The sequence below is a fragment of the Schistocerca gregaria genome, chromosome 2 (assembly GCF_023897955.1).
Source record: "Schistocerca gregaria isolate iqSchGreg1 chromosome 2, iqSchGreg1.2, whole genome shotgun sequence".
Classification (NCBI taxonomy): Eukaryota; Metazoa; Arthropoda; class Insecta; order Orthoptera; family Acrididae; genus Schistocerca; species Schistocerca gregaria.
The window spans coordinates 526,506,849-526,532,971 of record NC_064921.1 but is presented as its reverse complement, the minus strand read 5'-3'; the positions used below and the strand labels follow the sequence as shown (position 1 = coordinate 526,532,971).

The window sequence follows — 26,123 nt, the reverse complement described above, 5'->3', positions numbered from 1 at the left end:
AAGTAGAAACATTAGTCCATGAGAAGGTCCAAGAATTCCTGTCACAGCTGGATGATACTGAGGCAGCTTGGGAGCAATGACATTAGAGCAAATCAAACTTCTCACAGAAAAATGTCAGATGGAAGTAAAACTTGTGGAGAAGAAACAACTAGATGAAATTAATTGTATAGCATACAACTAGCACAGGTAAATCAGCAACTTGCAAAGTTACAGGCACAGATTCAGTTGCAAACTAATCATTGAAATGGTGCCCCCCCCCCCTCTCTCTCTCTCTCCCCGCCATCCCTCTCTCTTTGTCCATCATCTCTCACCAACCTTTCTCTGTCCATCTTCTCCTCTCCTACTCTCTCTGTCTATCACCTCCTTCCCATTTTCTATGTCCATTTCCTCCCACCTCTCTGTCTAACTCCCCCCCCGACCCCCCGGCCTCACCTCTATGACCTTGAGCCTCGTTATCAAATCATAATCCATTACGCCATAAATACAAATTTCCTGTTTGCTACCAACATTTCAGTATGTAAATGTATCTATATATTAAAAAGTATATAGTTGACATGTGTCTTAACATTTATTATACTAACATATAAAATCTGAAGTAAGTGGGAAACTTACATTTTGAGATTTTTGTTAACAATGTTTTCCCTTTGTATACTAGGTGTATATACTTATATGCTACATGTATTAAAATATACATGTACTGCAGAATTAGGTACCTAAAAACACTCACTTATTATAATTCAATGCTGTGTCGAAATTTCAAAGCACTCATTAAAAAAAAACCGACATTTACATTTTTATAACATTTCAAGACAAGATGGTGTTCCAGTAGCTATATAAAAAGACACAATTACTCAAATGCAATGTTGTGACAGAATTACAAAGCAATCCATACAGAATATATAATTTACTATAAATTCAATAATAGTGAAACACTGTCAAAACAAAATCTAAAAAAATTAAGAAAATAGGTAACTAAAAACATGCCTGAATTAGAATGCAATGCCATGTCAAAATTTCAAAGCAGTCAGTCATGAACTTTTGGGGATATACAATTTTGAACAAACAAGCATTTACATTTTTATTTATATACATAAGTGTTTCAGTGTGTCACACTAATGCTTCTGACTTGTGGGATAAGTACAAGGAACTGTTTGTTTGACCCAGGTTAGGGAGGGCTGAAGATTTTGAAGTGCACCGTACAGTGAAATACAATGCACATTCATGATTTTTTCACGCAAGGCCTGCCCCCACACAATACATGAGCAAGTTGCTCAGGAACTCCAAAGATACAAAGACAATGGGGTTATCTAACCAATTTGTGCATGTCTTTGGACATCACTCTTGGTCATTCTCAAGAAGCTTTCAGGTGGTTTATGCCCGTGTGCTGATTTTAATGGAACAGTAAACCCAGAAACTGCTGTGAATTCTTTTCCACTTCCATGTCTGGAGGAATCGATGGATATAAGTGGGAATAGCAAATACTTTTCAAAGCTGTATTTATGTAAGGAATATTTACTGTTACCAACGAATAAGCAGTCCAAGCAGTATGAATACTTTGTGATAAACACTCGCTTAAGTTCCAGTTTCAAAGACTACCATTTGGAAGTGCTTCAGCTCCCACAATTTTTCAATGGTTCCTGAAACAGTTAATATCAAAAGCTCTTCTTGCACAAACTATTTGGACAATATTGTAGTCATGGGTTGTATGTCTGCTGAACAATTAGCAAATTTAAACTATCTGTTTCAAGTTCTTTCTGCGACAGGCCTAAAGTGCAGCAAAGAAAAGCGATCCTCCTTCCAGAAAGGCCTAAACTACTTAGGTCACACTATTAATGCCCAGGGTATTCAACGTACTACATCACACTTGGCTGAAATTTGAGATTTGCCAGCACATCATAACATTAAGGAGCTCCAATCAGACATGCAGAAGCTCACCTACTACATCAGATGTATTCCTCCACTGTACAAATTGCTGCTGTGCTCAATCGGCTGTGCTGGAAAAATGTTCCTTTCATGTGGTCCAAAGAATGCCAAAACACATTTCAGCAATTAAAGGAGGCATTGGTAAGTTGTCAATGACTGCCTCATTTCGACCCAGCTAAGGTTGTCATGTTAGCTGTAGATGCATCTCCTTATGGGATAAGACTGGTGCTCTCCCATAACATTGGTTTTTCTGATAGACCTATTACATTTGCCTTCAAAATCTCTCAATAAAGTGCTGTGTAACTACAGTCAGTTTGGAAATGAGGCAGTTAGCATTATCTATGGTGTTACGAAGCTTTAGCAATATTTGTGTGGTTGGAAGTTCTATTTATTGACAGCCTTTTCCAGTCGTGCGAGGCCTGTCCCTCCTCAGACAACACAAAAATTGCAACAAAGGACTCTGATATTGTCTAATGAGTTGATGTGCAACCCCACTGCCCAACATTCAAGTGCTGACTTCTTGTGTCTATTATCAGTCAGTACCATCACAGCATTTGATTCTCCTGAGGAATGTTTCTGAATTAATTCTCAGGTTTTGAATGTCTTCAAAATTTTCCTCTTGATTTTTGGCATGTGGCCACAGTAACTTATTATGACACAGCTCTTCAGGTTGTTTTGCAATACAAGCACTATGGGTGGCCCCACAGTTCAAAAGAAATTCCCCACCCAGTAAAGCATCACTATTTTTCACATCATCACATGCTATCTACGTGATCAGGATATGGAGAATGATAGTGCATGTGTTGTGATCCTGACTTCTTGCAGTGGGAAGCTTTGTCTTCATTGCGTCAAGGACACTGGGGCATAGTTCACACAAAGCAACTCTCAGACATCATTGTACTTGGCAGGAAGTGGATAATCAGATTGAGTATATGCTATCTCATTTCAAAGTTTGTGCAGAAACATCAGTCAGCTCCACCACAATACTTTTCTGAGTGGCCGCATCAATTCGGCTCATGGCAATGCATTTGCATCAATTCTGTGGGTCCTGGAACATGTGATGGTTATTAGTGGTAGACACTTACAGTAAGTTTCCTCTTGTCCCCATGACATCCACCACTATGGCAAGTACGGTATCAGCTTTGTCATCTGCTTTTTTGTCTTTAAGATCTTCCACATGTCATTGTCTTGGGCAATGGACTACAGTTCATGTCAGCTGATTTCCAACAGTTCTGTGCCACCAATGGCATACACTATGTGACAACTGCACCTGTTCAGCCTCAGTCTAACCGTAAAGCTTTATGGTTCACTTGAATGTTCAAAAGTCACATGGAGAAACTCTGTTCCTGGGAACACATGGGTGCAAATTAAAACTTTTTTTTTCCTTTGGCTTCTTGCTATGTGACAGGACATAGCCAGCAGAATTGTTACGCAGTCGTAGACACTGCTCCATGTTGCATCTTTTGTGTCCGCCATGGACACGATTCGATCTGACAGTTATGGCAAAGTATCAGCCACATGATAAAGTGCTGTGCAAAGTTTTCAGAAAGGAACAGAATTAGGAGCACAGAGACATTACCAAAGCCACTGGACAGTTTTCTTACGTCATCCAATGTTCCGCTGAGCAGCAGCACAGGTGTACACTCGCGCACACACACACACACACATATCCATCCGCACATACACAGACACAAGCAGACATATTTGTCTGCTTGTGTCTGTGTATGTGCGGATGGATATGTGTGTGTGTGTGTGTGTGTGTGTGTGTGTGTGTGTGTGTGTGTGTGTGTGTGTGCGCGCGAGTGTACACCTGTCCTTTTTTTCCCCTAAGGGAAGTCTTTCCGCTCCCGGGATTGGAATGACTCCTTACCCTCTCCCTTAAAACCCACATCCTTTCATTTTTCCCTCTCCTTCCCTCTTTCCTGACGAAGCAACTGCCAGTTGCGAAAGCTCGTAATTCTGTGTGTGTGTTTGTGTGTTTTGTTCATGTGCCTGTCTGCCGGCGCTTTCCCGCTTGGTAAGTCTTGTAATCTTTGTTTTTAATATATTTTTCCCATGTGGAAGTTTCTTTCTATTTTAAGAACATTATTAGTTATATTATGCTTTGTAAAATCACAAAATTATGTTTGAAGTCTTTTTTTCTTTGTTTGATGATAGTTACCTTTAAAATAATCCAGTAAAGAGTTAAAACAAATAATTATTATGGTAGTAAGCAGGTTAACTGACAATGAGTGGTGTGAATCATGACAGCGTTACAGTACTATGGGCACACTTAGAATTTGTCCCGGTGTGTTAGCCTTTGGGTAAAGTCTGGCGCCAGCGAGCAGTGCTGTGGCCGCAGCAGCATCAAAAGGACTGGAGCAGAAGCACCTGGAACCCTTCACCTCATGTCGGCTTGACACTTCGAGACATTACGACGATGTGGCTATATACAGCCCACCCTGCTGTCGCAGTCATTCAGTGTGGATAGTTTCAATCAGTGCATGCTGCAGACGTGTTTAGTGTTACGACTTTAGTGTCTAGTGGACTACTTTATATGACTATATTTCACCTGTTTATTTTAGTCTCTTAGTGTATTGTGAATTAACTTTGCAATGGATAAATTTGTTACCAAAAAGGTACGCTTGGAAGTTGATGATACTGAAAGTCAACCTACAACAATTGTTGTGTCATCCATTGCTTCCTTGTCTCCAGATGAGAACTGTTCACAGACGAAACCTAGACAATCTGATAAGGGAAGATCATTTCAGAAGTCTTGGTTGATCAAATATATATGGCTAGAATATGGAGCACCTAAGGAAAAAGTTTTTTGCAAAACCTGCAAAGAGGCAGATGCTAAAAAAATCTATTACAATTTCTTCTTCTTCTTCTTCTTCTTCACAAAAAATAATAAAAAATAGAAAAGAAGATGCATTTACTTCCATAGGGTTTTATAACTGTAAAAAGGCTTTGGAAAAATTCTGTCTTCATAAAAATACGTTTACACAAAGAAGATGTCTGAAACTAAATTCTATCACTAACCGAAGTGTGGCCCCCCAATTGAATGAACAGTTAGATAGTGATATAAAGAAAGGCCATTTAGCTCTTGAGACAATTTTTACTACCATGCAATTTCTATGCTGACAAGGACTATGAATAAGAGGGCACAAAGGTGTAAACTCAAATTTTTTTCAATTGATGAAACTCCGAAAGAATGACATACCTGAGTTTAAAGATCGGTTAGGGCGTTCGGGTATAAGTAGACATCCCACGATATTCAAAACGAGATTATTGATCTACTATGAAAGTCTGTGTTGAGAAAGGTATTGGTTTCAGTCAAGAAGACTGAACATTTTTCTATTATGGTTGATGGAACAAGTGATTCTTCCATTCACAAACAAGTGTCATTTTGTATTTGTACTGTAGACGATTCCTTAATCAGCAACAAAGAATTTATGGGCTTATAAGAGACTCCCAACACCGAATCACAAACTCTGTTTCGTATTTTAAAAGACGTTTTTGCTCCTCTTGATTTGTCAACGGATAACTCAAAGAGGCCAGTGCTATGACGGTGCCTCGAATATGAGAGGTAACTTCAAAGGACTAAAAAAGTTACTTTTGGATACACAACCAACAGCATGTTATGTGCACTGCACACTGCTCACAGTTTAGACTTGGCATTTGTAGACAGTCTCTGCCATCTTACGTCTATGAGGAATATTATGGCTTTAGCCAAGGACTTAATAAACACCATAAAGGAATCCAACAAAAGATGGGGCTTTTCAGAAACATACACTGTGAGCGCGCCAACAGCCAAGCAGATCTACGACCCCTTTGCCTGACTTGATGGACTATGCGAGCTTCTAGTATCTTGAGAATATTGGAAAACTTTGAAGAACTTCTAGTGTTTTTTTGAAACATTTTCTGCAGAGGACAAAACAGAGGCAGGTTACAAACGTGCAGGCTACCTTGAGTCAATGTTACAATTCAAGACTCATTTCTTTTTACGTCTTTATTGCCATGCAATGATCCCAGTAGAGGATGTCAATGAAAAAATTCAATACCCTCATCTAAGTGTTGCTGATCTGGAAAAAATATATGATGGCTTGATTTGCACATTTTAAGGAAAGCGCGATTCTTTTGAACACTTTTGTAATTTTGTTTAAAAGAAAAACCATCAAAAGTTGATGACCCTTCGCTTTTTCGGAATTGAAGTATACCAAAGTAGTATGAAAACAACAAAGCCAGCTCACACACACTTTCAAGAACCCAAAGGAATACTACAAAGCTATTTAAATTGAAGTTTGTGAAATGGTGCAATTTTGCGTTACTGAGCAGTTTGCTTCAACTGGATTCACACCGGTCATTGCAGATGAACAAGAGTACTTCCTTTTAGTAAACAGAGGTGAAACAAATTTGGAAAAATCAACTGAGTTTTTCAAAAATGACCTAGACATTCAATCTGCACTTACACTTGAATATGCAAGCAGATATCGGTAATAAAAAACAAATGGTCTTAAAAAACATGCATGATGTTAAAAGTACTTTACACAAGAGCCTGCAGTTGGAGAAGTGTTATGTGAAGTAGTGAAATGCATTAAGCTGCTCCAAGCAGTTCCAATCACGACAGCAACAGCAGAACGTTCACTTAACACCCTTACATGTCTGAAGTCATATCTCTGATCAACAGTGGGACAGAAGCAATTGAACGACTTGGCTGTTCTTCATGCCCACTGAGATGTTTTGGGTGAACTGGATATTCGACCAGTCATCAACGACTTTGTATTCAGTAATCCAGTCAGATGCCTGACACTCTAGCTCTAATAATGGCATCTAGAGCAATATTAAATATCTTTATAAAATAGAGAATTAAATACATACATAATGTTAAATTTTCAGCTTCGAAATATTAGTACTAGTTTAGTACTGTATTGCTGTATTACTCTAGTACTGTATTAGTTATTTTCAAATGCTTAAATATTTTTAGGGTGTAAGACCCAATTAAAACCCACTATTTACATACTTTTTGACTGAAAGAATTAGGCATACTGTAACAATGGTAAGTGGAAGTTGAAAGAAACGGATCGCAGACATCAGGCAGTTAGCTTGGACCTCGACTGACATAACCTCATTAAAACATTAGTCGATTTGTGTCTGCATTATAAAGTTGTTCTTGGTTGAAAATGTCAGTTTATGAGCCTAATTCTCATCTTTTGCACGAGGTGTTACTGTTTTGTGTCAGTATGAAGAAAACAGTGGCTGAGTCTCATCAAATGCTCTCAAGTACGTATGATAAGGACGCTATTAGTGAAAGAGTGTGTCATGAGTGGTTTCAATGCTTCAAGAATGGTGAATTTAACATCGTGGACCAACACAGGGGTGGAAGAGGGAATGTTTTCAAAGCTGCAGAATTGGAGACATTGCTGAGTGTAGACTCACATCAAACTCAAGAATAATTGGCATGATTAGTGGAAGTGACACAGCAAATTTCAAAACATCGCAAGGCTATGGGTACAATTCAGAAAGAAGGAATTTGGGTCCGTGTGAGCTGAAACCAAGAGATGTTGAACAGTGTTAGTGTGTTTGTAAACAGTTACTTCAGAGGCAAAAATGGAAGAGATTTCTGCATTGCATTGTGACCGGGGATGAAAAATGGGTTCATTACGATAACCCCAAATGCAAAAAAATCATGGAGATATTGCGGCCATGCTTCCACGTCGATGGGCAAACCAAGTATTCACGGCTCCAAGATCATGCTCTGCATTTGGGGGGGACCAGCTCGGTGTGGTGCTCATTATCAAACAATTAATGCACTTGAGCAGAGTATTAAAAGAGAAATGGCCACAATACACCGAGAGGCATGATAAAGTGATTTTGCAGCATGACAACACTCGACCCCATGTTGTGAAAGAGGTCAAAACGTACTTGGAAACATGAAAATGGGAAGTACTACCCCACCCACCATATTCTCCAGACATTGCTTCCTCTGACTATCACCTGTTTAGTTCAATGGCACATGGCCTGGCTGACCTACACTTCCGATCTCATGAAGAAGTCACAAATTGGATTGATTTGTGGATCGCTTTCAAAAAATGAAAAAAAAATTTTGACGCGGGATTTGTACACAGCCTGAAAAATGGAAGAAAGTAGTGGCCAGCGATGGAAAATACTTTGAATGATACATGTGTAACCAATTTGTTTCGTTAAAGCCTCAAATGTTGGGGGAAAAAAACGGTGGAAGCAGAGTTGTACACCTTGTACTTAGAGCATTCCTGTGCCGATGGATTATGTAAACCTAAGTAAATCTTCATATCTCTTCTCGGAGCAAACCAAAGAGCCCACAGTTGTGCTGCCGAGGGTATTTTCATTCGGCACAACAGTTTTTACAATATCCAACTCGAAAATGTAAAATTGATGAGAAGTATATTCCAGTTTCAGACAAAAAAAGCCACTTCTGCTGTAAAGAGGATGGATAACCGTCCAGTCACTTTACTGTCCTCTATTCAAGACCCACGAGAAACAACAGCAGTGAAGAGGAAAAATAAGGATAGTAATAGTACAGAGATTTGCTGTCCTGAAGTTGAAGCAAGATACAACAAAATAATTGGTGGAGTCTATAAATTTGACCAACTATGAGAAAGGTATATTCTTGGTAGATACTCTGTAAAAGGATGGCAAAGAATATTTTATTTTATTACATTGTCATGGTAAAAAGTTTTATAGTGTGGCTCACATGTAGAATCCAATCCAGTAACCTATTTTTTCAGGAATAAAAAGGATAAAGGACCTGAAGAGGTTCATCTTGTGGCTGTGGGAAAACATTAACCTATTTTAGGAGATACCTACAAGAGGCCCTGTCATTGTAGTACCAAAGCAGCAGAAAAGTGCACTTGTCATTTGTATATTCAAATACCACTTTGCAGAGATCCCATGTTTTAGAAACTTTCATGGCAAATAATTGTAACAATAACTATAACAAAATGAGTAAATTTTTCAAGTAAATGTGAAATATGTTCAAAATGTTGTTTTTAACCATTTAACTCCAAAGAAAAGTGGAAAGAATACTTCCCTCTTTACTTTAAGGACTGCCTTTAAATTTTGTATGAGCAAGAGGCATCGCATGTGTGATAATTCTAAGGTATTTGAAATATTATTTTAAAGTGGTGCAGGCATTGCTCGTTTACCACTGCCAACTTTTCCTTTGTTTGGACTAATTCTGAAGTTTTAGCCCTACTCATCATTTTGATCATGACACAAGTATGAGAGACACTACACACAGTATAGTTATTGTTAAGTTGGCCATGTAGGACAAAGCACTAACAGTACATGTTGTTCCATCTTATCCTGACTTCTACAGGTTCCAAACTAAGGAGACCAGAGTTCGAAAAAGTTTTCTGGGGAATGTTTGTAAACAGTACATGAAAGTAAACAGTTTGCAAGCATCATTATATCACAGTTATGTGTAAGTTTTTTCTTAAAGAGAGAATCCAGTTGAAGTTGCAATAAATATGCATTTATTAGTTCTTCATCTGCGAATTTGGTTAATGAAGTTTCAATGTTGCATGTCTGTTAGTTATTGTTCAGTGCCGTACTCAGTAGAACGTTGTGGCACACAGCTTGAGAATTTTGAGATGGCAGAGTTGGACGAGCAATGTGCCTACATTAAAGTTTGACTGAAACTCAAGAAACCTTTACGTAGAAAACCAAGCAATGCACAAAGCCTAAGGTGATGAGTGCTTAAGCCGTATTCAATGCTGTGAATGGTTCACATGGTTTAAAAATTGCCAGACGAAAATTAAATATTACCTTGTTCAGAACACCCTTTGATGTCTACCAATGATGCTCATGTCATGAACGTCAATGAAATTGTGCATGCCCATCGAAGACTGACTGACTGACTGACTGAGAAATTGCAAAAGAATGTAACATTCTGGATTGTTTAAATGAGAATGAGATGTTCCTTAAGAGAATAGTAACTGGTGATGAGATGTGGGTCTGCAGTTATGATGTTGAGACTGAAGTTCAATCTCCACAATGGATCGAGAAAGGTTCTTCAAGACCAAAGGAAGTTCGTCAGGTCTGGTCAAATGTCAAAGGCATATTGATAATTTTCTTTGACTTTGAAGGATTAGTTCATTATGAATTCATGCCACAGGGACACACTGTTAATCGACAGTACTATTGGGACATGTAAGGACTCCTGCGAGAAAATGTGAGAAGGAAATGGCCTGAAATGCGGCCAGACAGCTCATGGTTCTTGCTTTGTTATAGCACACCAGCATATTCATCCCTGCTGGTGTATGACTATTGGACAAAAAACGAAATCACTGTACTGCCTTATCCTCTGTAGTCTCCAGTCCTGGCAGACTATTTTTTATCCCCCCAAAGTTGAAAACAACATTGAAAGGGCGAAGATTTGCAATCATAGATGAGATACAAGAAAATTTGCAGACAGCGATTCACGTGATCCAGCAAGAGACATACCAAGACTGCTTCCAGAACTGTAAATGGCATTTGGGGAGGAGAGTATTTTGAAGGAGACGATGCACACATAAGTAAAAGCAAAGAGTAGAAAAATTTTGTGGACAAAGTTCCAGAATTTTTTGAACAGACCTTGTATGTAAAGTAGTAATTGAATAGCTGTCAAATTAATCAGTGAAAATATGTTGTAGAAATCCATCTTTTCTTTTGGCAGTGATGCAGAGAGAATGCTGAAGATACAGCTGATTCCAGAGAGCACAAACGGTCATCTTGCTCTGGCTGCTACATGAAGCTGAAACAGTCATCAGCTACAATGATTTTGTTATTTTATCTCTACAAAATCTGTATATGTTTGTCTTGAAATATGGTTCATGTTGCAATTAACATGAACAGATGAGCAGTACCCTTTTCTTTCAAGAACCAAAGCAGATTGTCTTGTAGGGAAGACGCTGGTTAAGTGTTACTCATTTAGTATGGTAAGTCTATTTGTACATAGTGAATACAGTTAGCATGTTCTGAGCTATAACGCTAGCTTGGAATTTTGGTGCATCCCATGAAATCTGGTTCCGGTTATCTTTTTATAGTGAAGTTCGTTCAGACAATACTATGAAAAATATAGTTGCTATTCACCATACAGAGGAGATGCTGAGTCGCAGATAGGCGCAACAAAAGAACAGTCAAAACATGAGCTGTCAGCCAACACAGCCTTTGTCGAAAGCATGCGCACCCGCATGCACACACAAATGTGCAAGTGTGTGTGTGTGTGTGTGTGTGTGTATATTTTCAACAATGGCATGTTGGCTGAAAGCTGATTTTGTGACAGTTCTTTTGTTGTGCCTATCTGTGACTCAGCATCTCTGCTACATGGTGAGTAACAACTATCCTTTTCATAATATTGTTACATTCCATCATTTATTTTTCACTGTTTGAAGTTAGTTCAGAAGTGCTTTTCCAACCACTAGGGAGATTCATCAATTAAATGGTGGTGGTGGTGGTGAGGATGATGATGACTGAATTTGAAGGAACGAGTTAGCTTATGTAGTACATCTTGAATTTTATTTGATAGAATATAGGTATATGAGTTTGATTTTGTGGAATGGTGGATTTGATAGTTTCCTCAACAGAAAGCTCGTGGAACTGTTAGCCCATTCTACGTATGTGTGTGTGAGCTATATTTTGTCTGATGATTGATGGGGATTTGTTATATTTGAGCTAGGTGAAGTCTTGAGGTGTAGTGACTGTTGTTGGTGTTTTTTTTTTTTTTTTTTTTTTTTTTTTTTTGTTGCCGCTGTGGCAGTCTCTAGCAAATAGTATTCAGGAAATAATATTATTTTGTACTGCATAGAGTGCCTGGCATTAAAAAGTTGGGATTTACCCTAGCGAATGGAATGATTTAGACCTGAAATATGGCAAAACATATTATTTACAGTTGGATACATCACATGTTCACCCATTCTTCATTCTATCAACCCTTGTCTTTCATGTGATTCTAATTACAAAATTGGAAAACAATCTGTTTATTCTTTGATTTCAGTCTGGATCTATCTTTTTTGTTAAATAAATACTTTATTCCAGAATGAGATTTTCACTCTGCAGCGGAGTGTGCGCTGATATGAAACTTCCTGGCAGATTAAAACTGTGTGCCCGACCGAGACTCGAACTCGGGACCTTTGCCTTTCGCGGGCAAGTGCTCTACCAACTGAGCTACCGAAGCACGACTCACGTCCGGTACTCACAGCTTTACTTCTGCCAGTACCTCGTCTCCTAACTTCCAAACTTTACAGAAGCTCTTCTGCGAAACTTGCAGAACTAGCACTCCTGAAAGAAAGGATATTGCGGAGACATGGCTTAGACACAGCCTGGGGGATGTTTCCAGAATGAGATTTTCACTCTGCAGCGGAGTGTGCGCTGCTATGAAACTTCCTGGCAGATTAAAACTGTGTGCCCGACCGAGACTCGAACTCGGGACCTTTGCCTTTCGCGGGCAAGTGCTCTACCAACTGAGCTACCGAAGCACGACTCACGTCCGGTACTCACAGCTTTACTTCTGCCAGTACCTCGTCTCCTACCTTCCAAACTTTACAGAAGCTCTTCTGCGAAACTTGCAGAACTAGCACTCCTGAAAGAAAGGATATTGCGGAGACATGGCTTAGCCACAGCCTGGGGGATGTTTCCAGAATGAGATTTTCACTCTGCAGCGGAGTGTGCGCTGATATGAAGTCGTGCTTCGGTAGCTCAGTTGGTAGAGCACTTGCCCGCGAAAGGCAAAGGTCCCGAGTTCGAGTCTCGGTCGGGCACACAGTTTTAATCTGCCAGGAAGTTTCAAATACTTTATTGATTATTCATCTGGTAACAATACACCTCTTACAATGAATAGGATTGAGTACCCGCAAAGAAACTAACCCCCTCATCAAAATCGTATCGTGCAACATAAAGAAAACAAAAACCCCATGTGTGAACACCACTTTTAACTAACAATTATACAATAAAAATCAAAGCTGTGCATCTTCAGACAGTGACAGTTTGTAAACTTCCTAATAAATCTAATTTTTATTATGGTCACTTGTCACTGTGAATACGCAGAATTATTACATAGCATAGCCACATAAACCAGATAATTCTATAGCTCAAGCTTCAGAAATTTATGATCAGAATAACAGCTTCTCAACTCAAACAGCTTTTGGATAGCACAGAGCTCACAGAAGTGACCTGCTCCAGCACCGATTAGAAGTCTTAGCTTCTGTTACTTCTAAGATGACAAAGCACTGTTAAGGTTGGCTGCCAAATACATTTGTTACAAGTTTCTTGATTTGAAATAACCACCCTTGGGGTGTATCGACAAGTTCATTGCATGTACATGATTGTGGCTTTTCACAAAAGTATCCCATAAATGTGTTAAAATTTATCTGTTACTGCAGTCTAGACAAAAGTCATGTACGGTTAAGGATCATATGCAGGTCTCTATAGCATAAAAAGCTCCGAGGCAGGACTAATGTATGACATTTTACATGAATTTAGAAAAGATAAATCTTATGATTAAAGAAAAATCCAATAACTCTACTCTGGGTGTAGGTGCAGGAGGAATATCATTGCATAGTGTGCCTTGATGTTCCTAAGAAAATGCAAATGTCAGGTGTATATTTTTTTAATGTAGTCTGCGAAGACTTGACTGTGAACATGCTAGGCAGATGGTGAATAAATGGAAAAGTATGCTTGCACTGCAAACGGGACACACATTGATACAACTATTCATTCTAATTGTGCGCTAACGGTATCTGAATAAAACTGATAAGAGTCACCAACAAACACAGCGTGTCCACCTTTTGTCCTTAAATCACTAAAGTTGTTCAAGCTGTAGAGTTTGTAGATTCTCAGCAAAAGCAAGTCAGAGGTCAGGGCACAGACAAACAGGTTTTGCCTGAGGTATGATCTTTAGTTCCTTTGGGCAAGACCTATAATGATTCAAATTCTTTTAAAGATGGGTGCCATCTTTCATAGGGGTCTCTTGTTACACTTTATAATTCACCACTGTGGTGAAGTGCTACATGAGAGGGTGGAGCAAAGAGAGTAGTGAACTCTGTTACTAATACATCTAAGTCTACACCTCTGTCAACTATATCAGAGTTTGTTTAAATTTTCTGATGAGACCATTTTGGGTCTACTTTCTTGGCCTTTGATTTAATTTTGGAAACTGCTCTTCCCAGCTGTTCATATGGGGTAAATATTTAACTGATGTGCTTTATTTATTTTCATTCCTTTTTCAGCAACCAGTGATTGCTTAACCTATTTGATTCATTGAATCATTGTATAAATTACCATGAACTTTCTTTCCCAATACAGTCATACAAGTGCATTTTCACTTGCAGTTCTTAGCTGCAGCATTTATAATTTCTGCTTGTACCAAGGAATATCAAACTGGGGGTTTCAGGAGTGAAAACACAAAATATAATTCCTCTGTCTTGAATATCTTCTTGCCTTCAGCATACAATACACCCACTGTCACTGCAAATTGCTATATTTTTCTCTTTAGTAAACTAGTTATTCTTTATTTCAGACTGCACAATTAATGAATGATCGAACAATGAATATGGTGTGCTTATCCATGGGCTGCTTCATTACATCTTCCTCATGTTTCAATGCCAATGTAGTATGGTTAGATCTCTGACATTCAAGACATGTCTTACTTCCTGTCAAAAAAGCCTCTCGAGGTATTCAGATATAAATGGCAAAATAAAACGTAGAAAAAAGATGATAATTTTTTCCAGCAAGCTTTCTACATGTATTTTTGTGACACACACTAGTTCTGAAATTAGGCTGTGTCTATACTCATTCTATTCTGGACCATCACAATACATTCAGTGAAGTTAAGAGTTGACTGCAGCCCAACTTGAACAGGGTACCCTAAATACTTCATTAAGTTAGTTACTTGTTGAGCTGTTGCTGCCTTGATATGATTGGCACCATTTCTTAGTCACTTACCATATTTGAGATCATTCAGAATCAAGAGACTTTCTATTGAAATCTCTTCATGTTTTATACCTACCAACTCAGTCTGTATTATGGGAAGTGTTCAAATTGGCAAGCTTTATTGGGAGGACCAGGTACCAAACTCTGTGTAGTTATTCCTTGATAGAAAATGCATTCCTTTGAGTATATTGTCTATTTGTAAAATGTTAAACAATTTTGTTGGGATAAGAAGGTAAAATTCTAATTAGTTACTCTAAGAGTGGGCCTTGCCTGGGCAGATCTATTAAAAGTGAGGTGTGGTTCATGCCTAGAAGTTGCTAACTAATGATTTTTTACCACAACAGCTGTCCCTCCCATTTTGTACATAACTCACTTTCAAGTTAAAGGATTTTCCCCTACCTTCAAAAATTCATACCATTCTTACAATCTGGGTGGTTATCCAAGAGCCCCATTTGTCTCCATAGTTGCTTTGTATCATTTTTGCTGACACATAGCCAAAATATACAGTGGTGTTAAATACCCCTGCCCAGGAACCTATGTTTCTCAAACAGATACCCGGTTGAGATTGATTGGTTTCCGTGAGGTGTGAAAGTTATAGTATAGGTGAAGTTTTATAACATGTCTGGTACTTCACTTTTGGTGATTAAGAGACAAATAGCTGAACAAAGAAATGGTCATACTTCTTTTGAAGATGATTCATTTGAAGGATGTCTCAGAAGATGAAAACAGAGAAAATGCCTATTGTGGCACCATTTATCAGAAATGTTTGAAGTTTTAAAAATAAGGAAATGATTTAGTGAGTTGATTTGTTACTGTGGGTGAAGAGTGGGTCCAAAACAATAAGAGTAATAGATGGAAGATGGTGGCCCTGCCTGAACTGGCAAATACCATACACATCTTCTGGACCAAATTGGTGATAAAAATATTAGAAAGTAACTAATACTGCAATAGGAAAAAGGGGCGAAGGGCTATCTTTCATCAGGACAAAGAAAGATGCTTTGACAATGAAAAATGAGGAGGATATGTAGTATGAATTTTTGGAAGATACATCCTAATCAACAGATTTAGCACCCTCTGAATTTACCTTTTTCGGAATATAATGAAATTCATGGGTGACAAACCAGTGTCCAATAAGGTGGCTTAGACAGCCACAAGCGAGTATTTTGTAGCCCTTCAAGAATTGCACAACCTCATTGAAATTATGTTGGAAAAGCACATTGGCATAAAAAGGTCACGTATTTTTAACCAATAAATCACAGTCTTTTACTACCAGACCAAACATTTTTCCCACTGGTCTTACAGGCCACAATTTAGCATATGAGGAAATCACAACATCCACATGAAAATCTTTTGTTGAGTCACAGAAATCTTATATCAGCATCACTACACCACAAACTGTATCACACCCATACCATTTAAAAATACATTTCTTGCCCTGTAGCATACATTTGAATTCAATGACTGTTTCTCTGCTCACCATTATTTATTCTAATAAGACAGTTAGAGCTTAAAATATTGTCACTATCTCAATAATTCATAATGCAGTTCCAGCTCAGTAGCACAGGGAAGGAAGAAAATCAGTTGTGGGCATGTTGAGGGAATGATTCCAGATTTCACCACAAGAGGTTTGGGAAACAATGTAAAATCTCAGAATGCTTGCAATGTAATTTAGCTCTCACTTCTCTCAAATACAAATTCAGAGTTTTAAATACACCTTTAATCTCGGTTACACCCCACTATTCTTTCGCTTCTTGACATATACTTGTTTTATCTCTATAGAGTTAGTAACACATTCCTGTCTCTATTACTTTATTGACATCTGTGGTGCAAAACCCTTTTCTTCACCTGTATCAGTTTATGTTCAAATGGAGTGCAGAAACTTTCATCTCTCTAAATTATTCCTGCTCACATCAGCTCGTATGACTTCTTCCTTGAATCTTGAGTACTGTATATTTTATGGAATCTGCATTCTCATATAAATGTTTGAAATGAAAGGAAATATAATCCATCAAACCATTCTGCAGAAGAAACATATTTAGTTTCCGGGTCTTTTAAAAAAAAGAATGATCACATACACAATTAAACAATTTTTGAAGAAAGTTGTAGCATAGTGTACAAGTAGCTAAATATGTCACCACTGAACTGGCTGGTACACCATTTACTGCTACTGCCACTATAGTGTTCATCAAACCTGGCCTATCTCAACTATGCGATTTATACCTAAAATTTAACAAAGTTGGCTACTGTAATTGGTTCACCAGTCAAAAGATATATAAAATTTTCAAAATGCAAATTATCAGGAAATTTATGGAAACATATGAATGACAAGAAAGAATTTTAGCATGATGTTCCTTACGTTAAATCCAGGCAAGGGCCCGCCTGAGCTGTCTCCATGACTGTCAAGCAATTCTCTATAATGCCACAGTGAATAACCTCGCACACTGCAGCTGCTTGTTTAAGAACAACCTGGAGTTCTGCATACGTAACATCATTCAGTGCAGGCATAGAATTAGCACACAAAATTACCTGAAAAAGGAAACGCAATAACTCATGAGTTGCCTGGAACAATGTGATGAATGGGTTATATGTGGAAAGCATTCAGTAATTAATCACCTAAAAGTTTCTGTTGTGGAAAAATTAAGCTGTTATCTACCTGCCAATCTACTCAGTTTAAAGATGAGAACACACACACACACACACACACACACACACACACACACACACACACACAGAAAACCTTCCAGGAATTTCTCACTTCCAGCCTTGCCTCTCAATCTTTCTTGAAAAACCTTAATCCTACTCCCAACATCACCACAGCCGAAGCCCAGGCTATCCGTGATCTGAAAGCTGACCAATCCATCATCATTCTTCCGGCTGACAAGGGTTCCACGACCGTGCTACTTGATCGTCGGGAGTATGTGGCTGAGGGACTGTGTCAGCTTTCAGACAACTCTACATACAAAGTTTGCCAAGGTAATCCCATTCCTGATGTCCAGGCGGAGCTTCAAGGAATCCTCAGAACCTTAGGCCCCCTACAAAACCTTTCACCTGACTCCATCAAACTCCTGACCCCACCGACACCTCGCACTCCTACTTTCTACCTACTTCCTAAAATTCACAAACCCAAACATCCTGGCTGCCCCATTGTAGCTGGTTACCAAGCCTCCACAGAACATATCTCTGCCTACGTGGATCAACACATTCAACCCATTACATGCAGTCTCCCATCCTTCATCAAAGACACAAATCACTTTCTCGAACACCTGGAATCCGTACCCAGTCTGTTACCCCCGGAAACCATCCTTGTAACCATTGATGCCACTTCCCTATACACGAATATCCCGCACGTCCAGGGCCTCGTTGCAATGGAGCACTTCCTTTCACGCCGATCACCTGCCACCCTACCTAAAACCTCTTTCCTCGTCACCTTAGCCAGCTTCATCCTGACCCACAACTTCTTCACTTTTGAAGGCCAGACATACCAACAATTAAAGGGAACAGCCATGGGTACCAGGATGGCCCCCTCGTACGCCAACCTATTTATGGGTCGCTTAGAGGAAGCCTTCCTGGTTACGCAAGCCTGCCAACCCAAAGTTTGGTACAGATTTATTGATGACATCTTCATGATCTGGACTCACAGTGAAGAACAACTCCAGAATTTCCTCTCCAACCTCAACTCCTTTGGTTCCATCAGATTCACCTGGTCCTACTCCAAATCCCATGCCACTTTCCTAGACGTTGACCTCCATCTGTCCAATGGCCAGCTTCACACTTCCGTCCACATCAAACCCACCAACAAGCAACAGTACCTCCATTATGACAGCTGCCACGGTCCCTTCCCTACAACCTAGGCCTTCGTGGCAAACGAATCTGCTCCAGTCCTGAATCCCTCGACCATTACACCAACAACCTGAAAACAGCTTTCGCATCCCGCAACTACCCTCCCGACCTGGTACAGAAGCAGATAACCAGAGCCACTTCCTCATCCCCTCAAACCCAGAACCTCACACAGAAGAACCCCAAAAGTGCCCCACTTGTGACAGAATACTTCCCGGGACTGGATCAGACCTTGAATGTGGCTCTCCAGCAGGGATACGACTTCCTAAAATCCTGCCCCGAAATGAGATCCATCCTTCATGAAATCCTCCCCACTCCACCAAGAGTGTCTTTCCGCCGTCCACCTAACCTTCGTAACCTCTTGGTTCATCCCTATGAAATCCCCAAACCACCTTCCCTACCCTCTGACTCCTACCCTTGCAACCGCCCCCGGTGTAAAACCTGTCCTGTGCACCCTCCCACCACCACCTACTCCAGTCCTGTAACCCGGAAGGTGTACACGATCAAAGGGAGAGCCACGTGTGAAAGCACCCACGTGATTTACCAACTGACCTGCCTGCACTGTGACGCTTTCTATGTGGGAATGACCGGCAACAAACTGTCCATTCGCATGGATGGACACAGGCAGACAGTGTTTGTTGGTAATGAGGATCACCCTGTGGCTAAACATGCCTTGGTGCATGGCCAGCACATCTTGGCACAGTGTTACACCGTCCGAGTTATCTGGATACTTCCCACCAACACCAACCTATCCGAACTCTGGAGATGGGAACTCGCCCTTCAGTATATCCTCTCTTCTCGATATCCGCCAGGCCTCAACCTCCGCTAATTTCAAGTTGCCGCCGCTCATACTTCACCTGTCTTTTAACAACTTCTTTGCCTCTGTACTTCCGCCTCGACTGACATCTCTGCCCTTACTCTTTGCCTTTAAATATGTCTGCTTGTGTTTGTGTGTGTGTGTGTGTGTGTGTGTGTGTGTGTGTGTGTGTGTGTGTGTGTGCGCGCGAGTGTACACCTGTCCTTTTTTTCCCCCTAAGGGAAGTCTTTCCGCTCCCGAGATTGGAATGACTCCTTACCCTCTCCCTTAAAACCCACATCCTTTTGTCTTTCCCTCTCCTTCCTGAAGAAGCAACCATCGGTTGCGAAAGCTAGTAATTCTGTGTGTGTGTTTGTGTGTTTTGTTCATTGTGCCTGTCTGCCGGCGCTTCCCCGCTTGGTAAGTCTTGGAATCTTTGTTTTTAATATATTTTTCCCATGTGGAAGTATATATATATGCTCCAAGCAGATATAGCTTCAGTTCTACGTCTACATGGACACTCTGCAAATCACATTTAAGTGCCTGGCAGAGGGTTCATTGAACCATCTTCACAATTCTTTATCATTCCAATCTCATATAGTACGTGGAAAGAACGAACACCTACATCTTTCCGTATGAGCTCTAATTTCCCTTATTGTATCATGGAGATCATTTCTCCCTATGTACATCGGTGTCAACAAAATATTTTCACTTTCAGAGGAGAAAGTTGGTGATTGGAATTTCATGTGATGATTTCGTTGCAATGAAAAACGCCTTTCTTTTAATGATGTCCAGCCCAAATCCTGTATCATTTCAGTGACACTCTATCCCATTTCACAATAATACAAAACATGATGCCTTTCTTTAACTTTTTTGATGTACTCTGTCAGTCCTATTTGGTAAGGATCCCACCACCCCGAGCAGCAGTATTCTAAAAGAGGATGGACAAGTGTAGTGTAGGCAGTTTCCTTAGTAGATCTGTTACATTTTCTAACTGTACTGCCAATAAAACACAGTCTTTGATTAGCCTTCCCCACAACATTTTTTGTGTGTTCCTTCCAATTTATGTTGTTCATAATTGTAATTCCTAGGTATTTAGTTGAATTTATGGCATTTAGACATGGCTGATTTATTGTGCAACTTAAGTTTAACGGATTCCTTTTAGCACTCATGTGGATGACCTCACACTCTTTGTATATGAAGTTAATTTCATTACATATTAAATTCTTTACACCTGATGAACTAGTCAATAATTTTTATGGCTGAATACTTCACTCTCTTCTGTGCCATACTAATGATACTGACAGATAGTTTAAGTTCTGCTTGGAGCAGAATTTCTGAATGCTGAATGTGTAATTTTATTGTGTGTGTGTGTGTGTGTGTGTGTGTGTGTGTGTGTGTGTGTGTGTGTGAGAGAGAGAGAGAGAGAGAGAGAGAGAGAGAGAGAGAGAGAGAGAGAGAGAGAGAGAGAGGGAGGGAGGGAGGGAGGGAGGGAGGGAGGGAGGGGGAGAGAGAGAGAGAGAGAGAGAGAGAGAGAGAGAGAGAGAGAGAGAGAGAGGGGGGGGGGGGGGGGGGGGGGGGAGAACGCTTAAGACAGTCATATAAATGGTCAACATGTTTCCATATTTTGGTAGAGAAAGTATACTATAACTGTAAAACTGACTTGTTCCGCATCATAGAAAGACACAGTTATGTTCGATGGATCATGCAAATAACTAAACTAAAGTCTAAACATGACTTTTGATACATCTTCTATATTATATTAATGAATGTTATTGTTGTTTTTGGACTGTGGTCGATTGATGACAATAAGCTCAATAAGAAAATAAATGCTCTGTGAGTCTGTTGTCAGTGTATCCAATTGCTTAAAGAGTTGGCTACAAGAGAGGTTCTGGAGACACCACCATACATTATCATTCATTATTACATGCTTTTGTGTAATGGCACTTTTTTCTTCTATGGTGAGTTATTGATTAACAAGTTGAACAGATTCCTTGGCCTGGGGTGGGGGGAGGGGTGTGTGTGTGAAGAAAGGAGTAGAAATTAAAGACCAGAAAGGAGAAATAAAAACACTGAGGTTTTCTGATAAAATAGTAATTCTGTCAGAGGCAGCAAAGGACTTGGAGGAGTAGCTGAATGGAATGGGCAGTATCTTGAAAGAAGGATATAAGATGAACATCAAAAAAGCAAAATAAGGACAATGGAAAGTAGTTGAATCAAATCAATTGACACTGAGGGAATTAGCCTAGGAAATGGAATAATTAAAGTAGTAGATGAGTTTTGCTATTTGGGCAGAAAAATAACCAATGATGGTTGAAGCAGGGAAGATATAAATTGTCGACTGGCAATGGCAAGAAAAAAGTTTCTGAAGGAGAGAAATTTGTTAACACTTAGTATAAATTTAAGTGTCATGAAGGCTTTTCTGAAAGTATTTGTACAGAGTGTAGCCATGTATGGAAGAGAAACATTGATGATAAGCAGTTTGGACAAGAAGAGAATAGAAGCTTTTGAAATGTGGTGCTACAGAAGAATGCTGAAGATTAGATGGGTACATCACATAACTAATGAGGAGGTACTGAACAGAATTGGAGACAAAAGAAATTTGTGGGACAACATAACTTTAAGAAGGGATCTATTGGTAGGACACATTCTGAGATCAGGGGATCGCCAGTTTAGTACTGGAGGGAAGCAAAGGAGGATAAAAATTGTAGAGGGAGACCAAGAGATGAATATCATAATCAGATTCAGAAGGACATAGATTACAGCAGAGACTCTGAGATGAAGAGCATTGCACAGAATAGAACAGCATGGAGAGCTGCATAAAATCAGTCTTCCGACTGAAGACCACAACAGCAACAGTGGGAACTAATTTTGTCACATAATTAGGTGCAGTTACGTTCCAATTCAAAGTAGTGTGTGTTGTTAACTCATAGTGTGAGTGCAAGAAGTCACAGAAAATACCTTCATAAGAAGCGTGAAAACTTGCTGTTAACTTTGTTAATTTTACTGACAAATGGAACGAGAGAGGTGTGACTGTGCCAACAAAGAAGACACAGCATATGCAAGCAAATGCTGGAAAGTGAAAGCCAGGTCAGTCAACTGTGTGCAAATAATTACCAGGGGGCAAGAAGCCGAGTGGTGGAGGATTCAGGTATCTGCTCCAAAGCAGAATAAATTAAACAACAATTTCTGCAATACTGCCACGAGCTGTGCTACATGCAGTATGACACAGCAGTTAGTGTCACTGGTGGTGTGTTGCAGCTCGCCAGTTCAAATCCAACCATCCGCAATTATTTGTCATTTGGTATTTCTGGAAGGCTCTCAAAATTTCTTACATTTTTATATTTTGGAATATTTGATGTTTGTATAAATAGTTGCACTCTGCCCAGCAGTTTAGTTCTGTTCTGGTTGTACATTGGTGACTGTAATAAACATGCTCTCGTGCTGAGTGTTATATTTCATTGACTCAAAACATCTAAAGCATTGTGGTTACAATAAGACAATGTAAAAGCCATTGCCTACATGGACAGGAACTGGAATACAAACAGTACATCATTCTCACAGCTGTATTCACAAGACCAATGGATTCCAAAACAGCAGTAAGTCAACTGTACATCAGACATCCATTAGTGTTTTGCTTCCAGACACACTGATCAGGATACTGCAAAATGACAAAGGATTTGAATGAGTTGCCAAATACAACAGGTGAAATGAAATCACACATTTAGCAAATGCGTTCTTTTACTTGGACAGCACAATCCTTCAGTGGCTCAAGAACAATGAAGAGAAGCTCAATAGCTGGGATAAATTCTGTGCCAAACTGAAGAAAATGTTTGGTGATAATCAGTTGGAAGAACAATTGAAGAATAGGGCTCAACGTCATACAGAAGCTACACAGTCCCACATACAGAATGCTTTAGCCAGCCAGTAAGCCAGTCTGTAAGTCCAAAAATGACAGATGATGACAGAATCTCACACTTGATAAAAGGAGTCACAGAAGATGTTTTCCAAGTTCTTCTGGTAAACAACTGACGGATTCCTCAAGCGGTGCATATAAATGAAACAGAAAACAGGCAATCAAAGGAGATATAACTGACTCCCGAATGTGGTCGTTATGGCAGTTGTGGAAGATAGCCATACCTTGCCTCTCTAATATGCCAGATTGTGAAGGAAGATATACAGCATTTTATGGTAACCAGAACTGTCGGACCAAGTTAACTAGGGATGTTGACCCAATGTGTCAGGAGGTAAAAGAGGATGTTGAAGAAGAATTGCACCAATCTTTAATGCAAATCTCCACCACCAGTCATTTGCACCAACAGCAGCAGAGTCAGCTGAGAAAGACATCTACTCATTGTTGTGTATTGATGACACCTCAGACTACTTGAAAGAACAAGTATTTCATAACTATGGACATGTGGACAGGTTACTGGTAAATTGAGGATGTTGAGGCTAGGGAAGGACTGCCTTCATAACACCAAATGGTCTCTATAAGGTTCAAGTTATGCCATTTGGAATATGTAGCACCTTTGAGTGTACAATGCACAATCAGCTTTGACACCTTAAATGGACAAATTGTCTTTGCTATATGGATGACATTGTTGTTTCTCAAAGACATTAACACTGCTTGACAACCATGTTGAAGCGTGTTCAGCTTGCAGGCCTACATCTGAAACCAAAGAAGTGCATCTTCACTATCAAAGAATTTAAAATCTTGGGGCATCTAGTGAATGTTGATGGTGACCATCCAAATTCATAGAAAATAAGAGCAGTCAGAAATTTTCCAATTCCTTAGAACAGTCGTGATGTGAGAAGTTTTCTTGGAATGCGTTCTATTCACGATTCACAAGATGCACCAAGGCATGTATTTTGCAGGAAATGTGGCAAGGATAGCTAGATTTTCCTGGAATGGTGTACAAGATGTTTCCAGACAACTCTTCAAGCCTGAGAGAAACCACTCTACAACAGAGAAAGACTGCTCTGTAGTTGTTTGGCCCATCAAGGAGTACAGGCCGTATTTACTTGGTGAACTATTCACCAATGTGATGGACCACCATCCTCTATGATAGCTCATTGGCCTGATTGATCTGTCAGGTCAACTGGCGAAATAAGCACCAAGACTTCAGGAAAATGTCATTAAAATGGTATAAAAAGTGAATGCAAACAGAAGGACAATGAGCACATCCTGTGGCAGAACAAACCAGCATGGATAAAATCTCAGCCATCGTTGCATTAATGACATTCCTGATGAACAGAGGGAAGGTCCAGCACTGCTAAAAACCACAGAAACCTTGAAGGAGGAAAAACCAAACAAAGGAGAATTCTAGCTAATAAACAGAACATTTTGTAAGAGGAACTGTGATCCAATGGGGCAGAAATGGTTGCTCGTCATCCCAGCTCACCTACAGTCAGCTATACTGAAGTGTTTATGATGCTCCAACATCTGGTCACCAAGGATTCATGAACACTTTAGATAGAATTAGAAACAAGTATCACTGGCCAGGTATCTGCTGATCCATTAATCAGTATGTAAACCACTGAAAGGTATGTCAGTGATGGAAGCACACGCTGTAGCTACATCTGGGGCATCTAATACCCCTTCAGCAGTGCCATTCCAATAGACTGGACTTTTGAAGCAGCACGGAGTGCCCTGTTTGGTAATCTCTGATTGTGTAAAAGTTTTCGAGTAGAGACTAGTGTTAGAGGTAATTTCACATTGTGACATCATCAGCAGCATAACAAGAGCGTAGCACGCTAAGACGAATGGCCTCACAGAATGCTTTGATAAGACACGGGCAGATATGCTCTCAATGTATGTTGATGTTTAAGAGATTGAGATATGATACTGTCCATTGTGACATTCACAGACAATATGAGGGGGAACCCAAAAAAAAACTGTAATAAAACTGTTGTGGGCGGAGTATGTGTAGTAGGTATTTCTGCCACTAGGTGTGTACAGCAAACTCACTGCCTATTCAGTGCCTCCCGTGTTGTCAACCTGGCTTGTTCTACTCATTGCAGTGATTGTTTTTGGTAGTGCTGTTTTGCTGTTGTTTCGTTTTTTATGATGGCAAGTTTAAATTAACAACCTGCAGCTGTGAAATTTTGTTTTCTACTCAGTGGAAATGTGCTGAAACTGTTTTAATGTTGAAAAAAGCTTAGCAAGATGATGCTAAGGGAAAAACTCAAGGGTACAAGTGGTTTGCTCTATTTAAAAATGGTAACATGTCAACTGATGACAAACCTCATTCTGGATGTTCATCAGCTGCACAAATTAGTGAAAAAATTCGAGAGTTTGTGCTCACAATAAATAAAACCTTTTATTTGGAAGTTTTAAGAAGATAAGGCAACAGTGTTTGTCACAAAAGACCCAATATCTGGCAGACAGGAGACTGATTCTTCCACCACAACAATGCACCTGCATAAACACCCATCTCTGTTAGCCACTTTTTGGTGAAAAATCGCATGGTTCCACTGCTTCATGCATGTTACTTGCCTGACCTGGTTCCATCTCACTTTTTCTTATTTCCACACATGAAAAGGGGTATGAAAGGACACTGGTTTGGCAACATTGAAAAAGTACAGAAAAAAAGAGGAAGGAGCTAACAGTGGAAGCACCAGCGGGACAAATTTATTTGTT

At 39.7% G+C, this 26,123-nt stretch overlaps 1 protein-coding gene across 2 annotated transcripts in view; it reads right to left on the bottom strand.

Moving 5' to 3' along the window:
- The window catches only part of LOC126330384 (4'-phosphopantetheine phosphatase), a 156,530-nt gene that overhangs the window by 10,167 nt on the left and 120,240 nt on the right, over nucleotides 1-26,123 (bottom strand). For both annotated transcript variants that reach the window (XM_049996354.1, XM_049996353.1), the window contains exon 14: nucleotides 17,207-17,376. In XM_049996354.1, coding sequence (XP_049852311.1) covers nucleotides 17,207-17,376 — 170 coding nt within the window. The remainder of the gene's footprint in view (nucleotides 1-17,206; nucleotides 17,377-26,123) is intronic.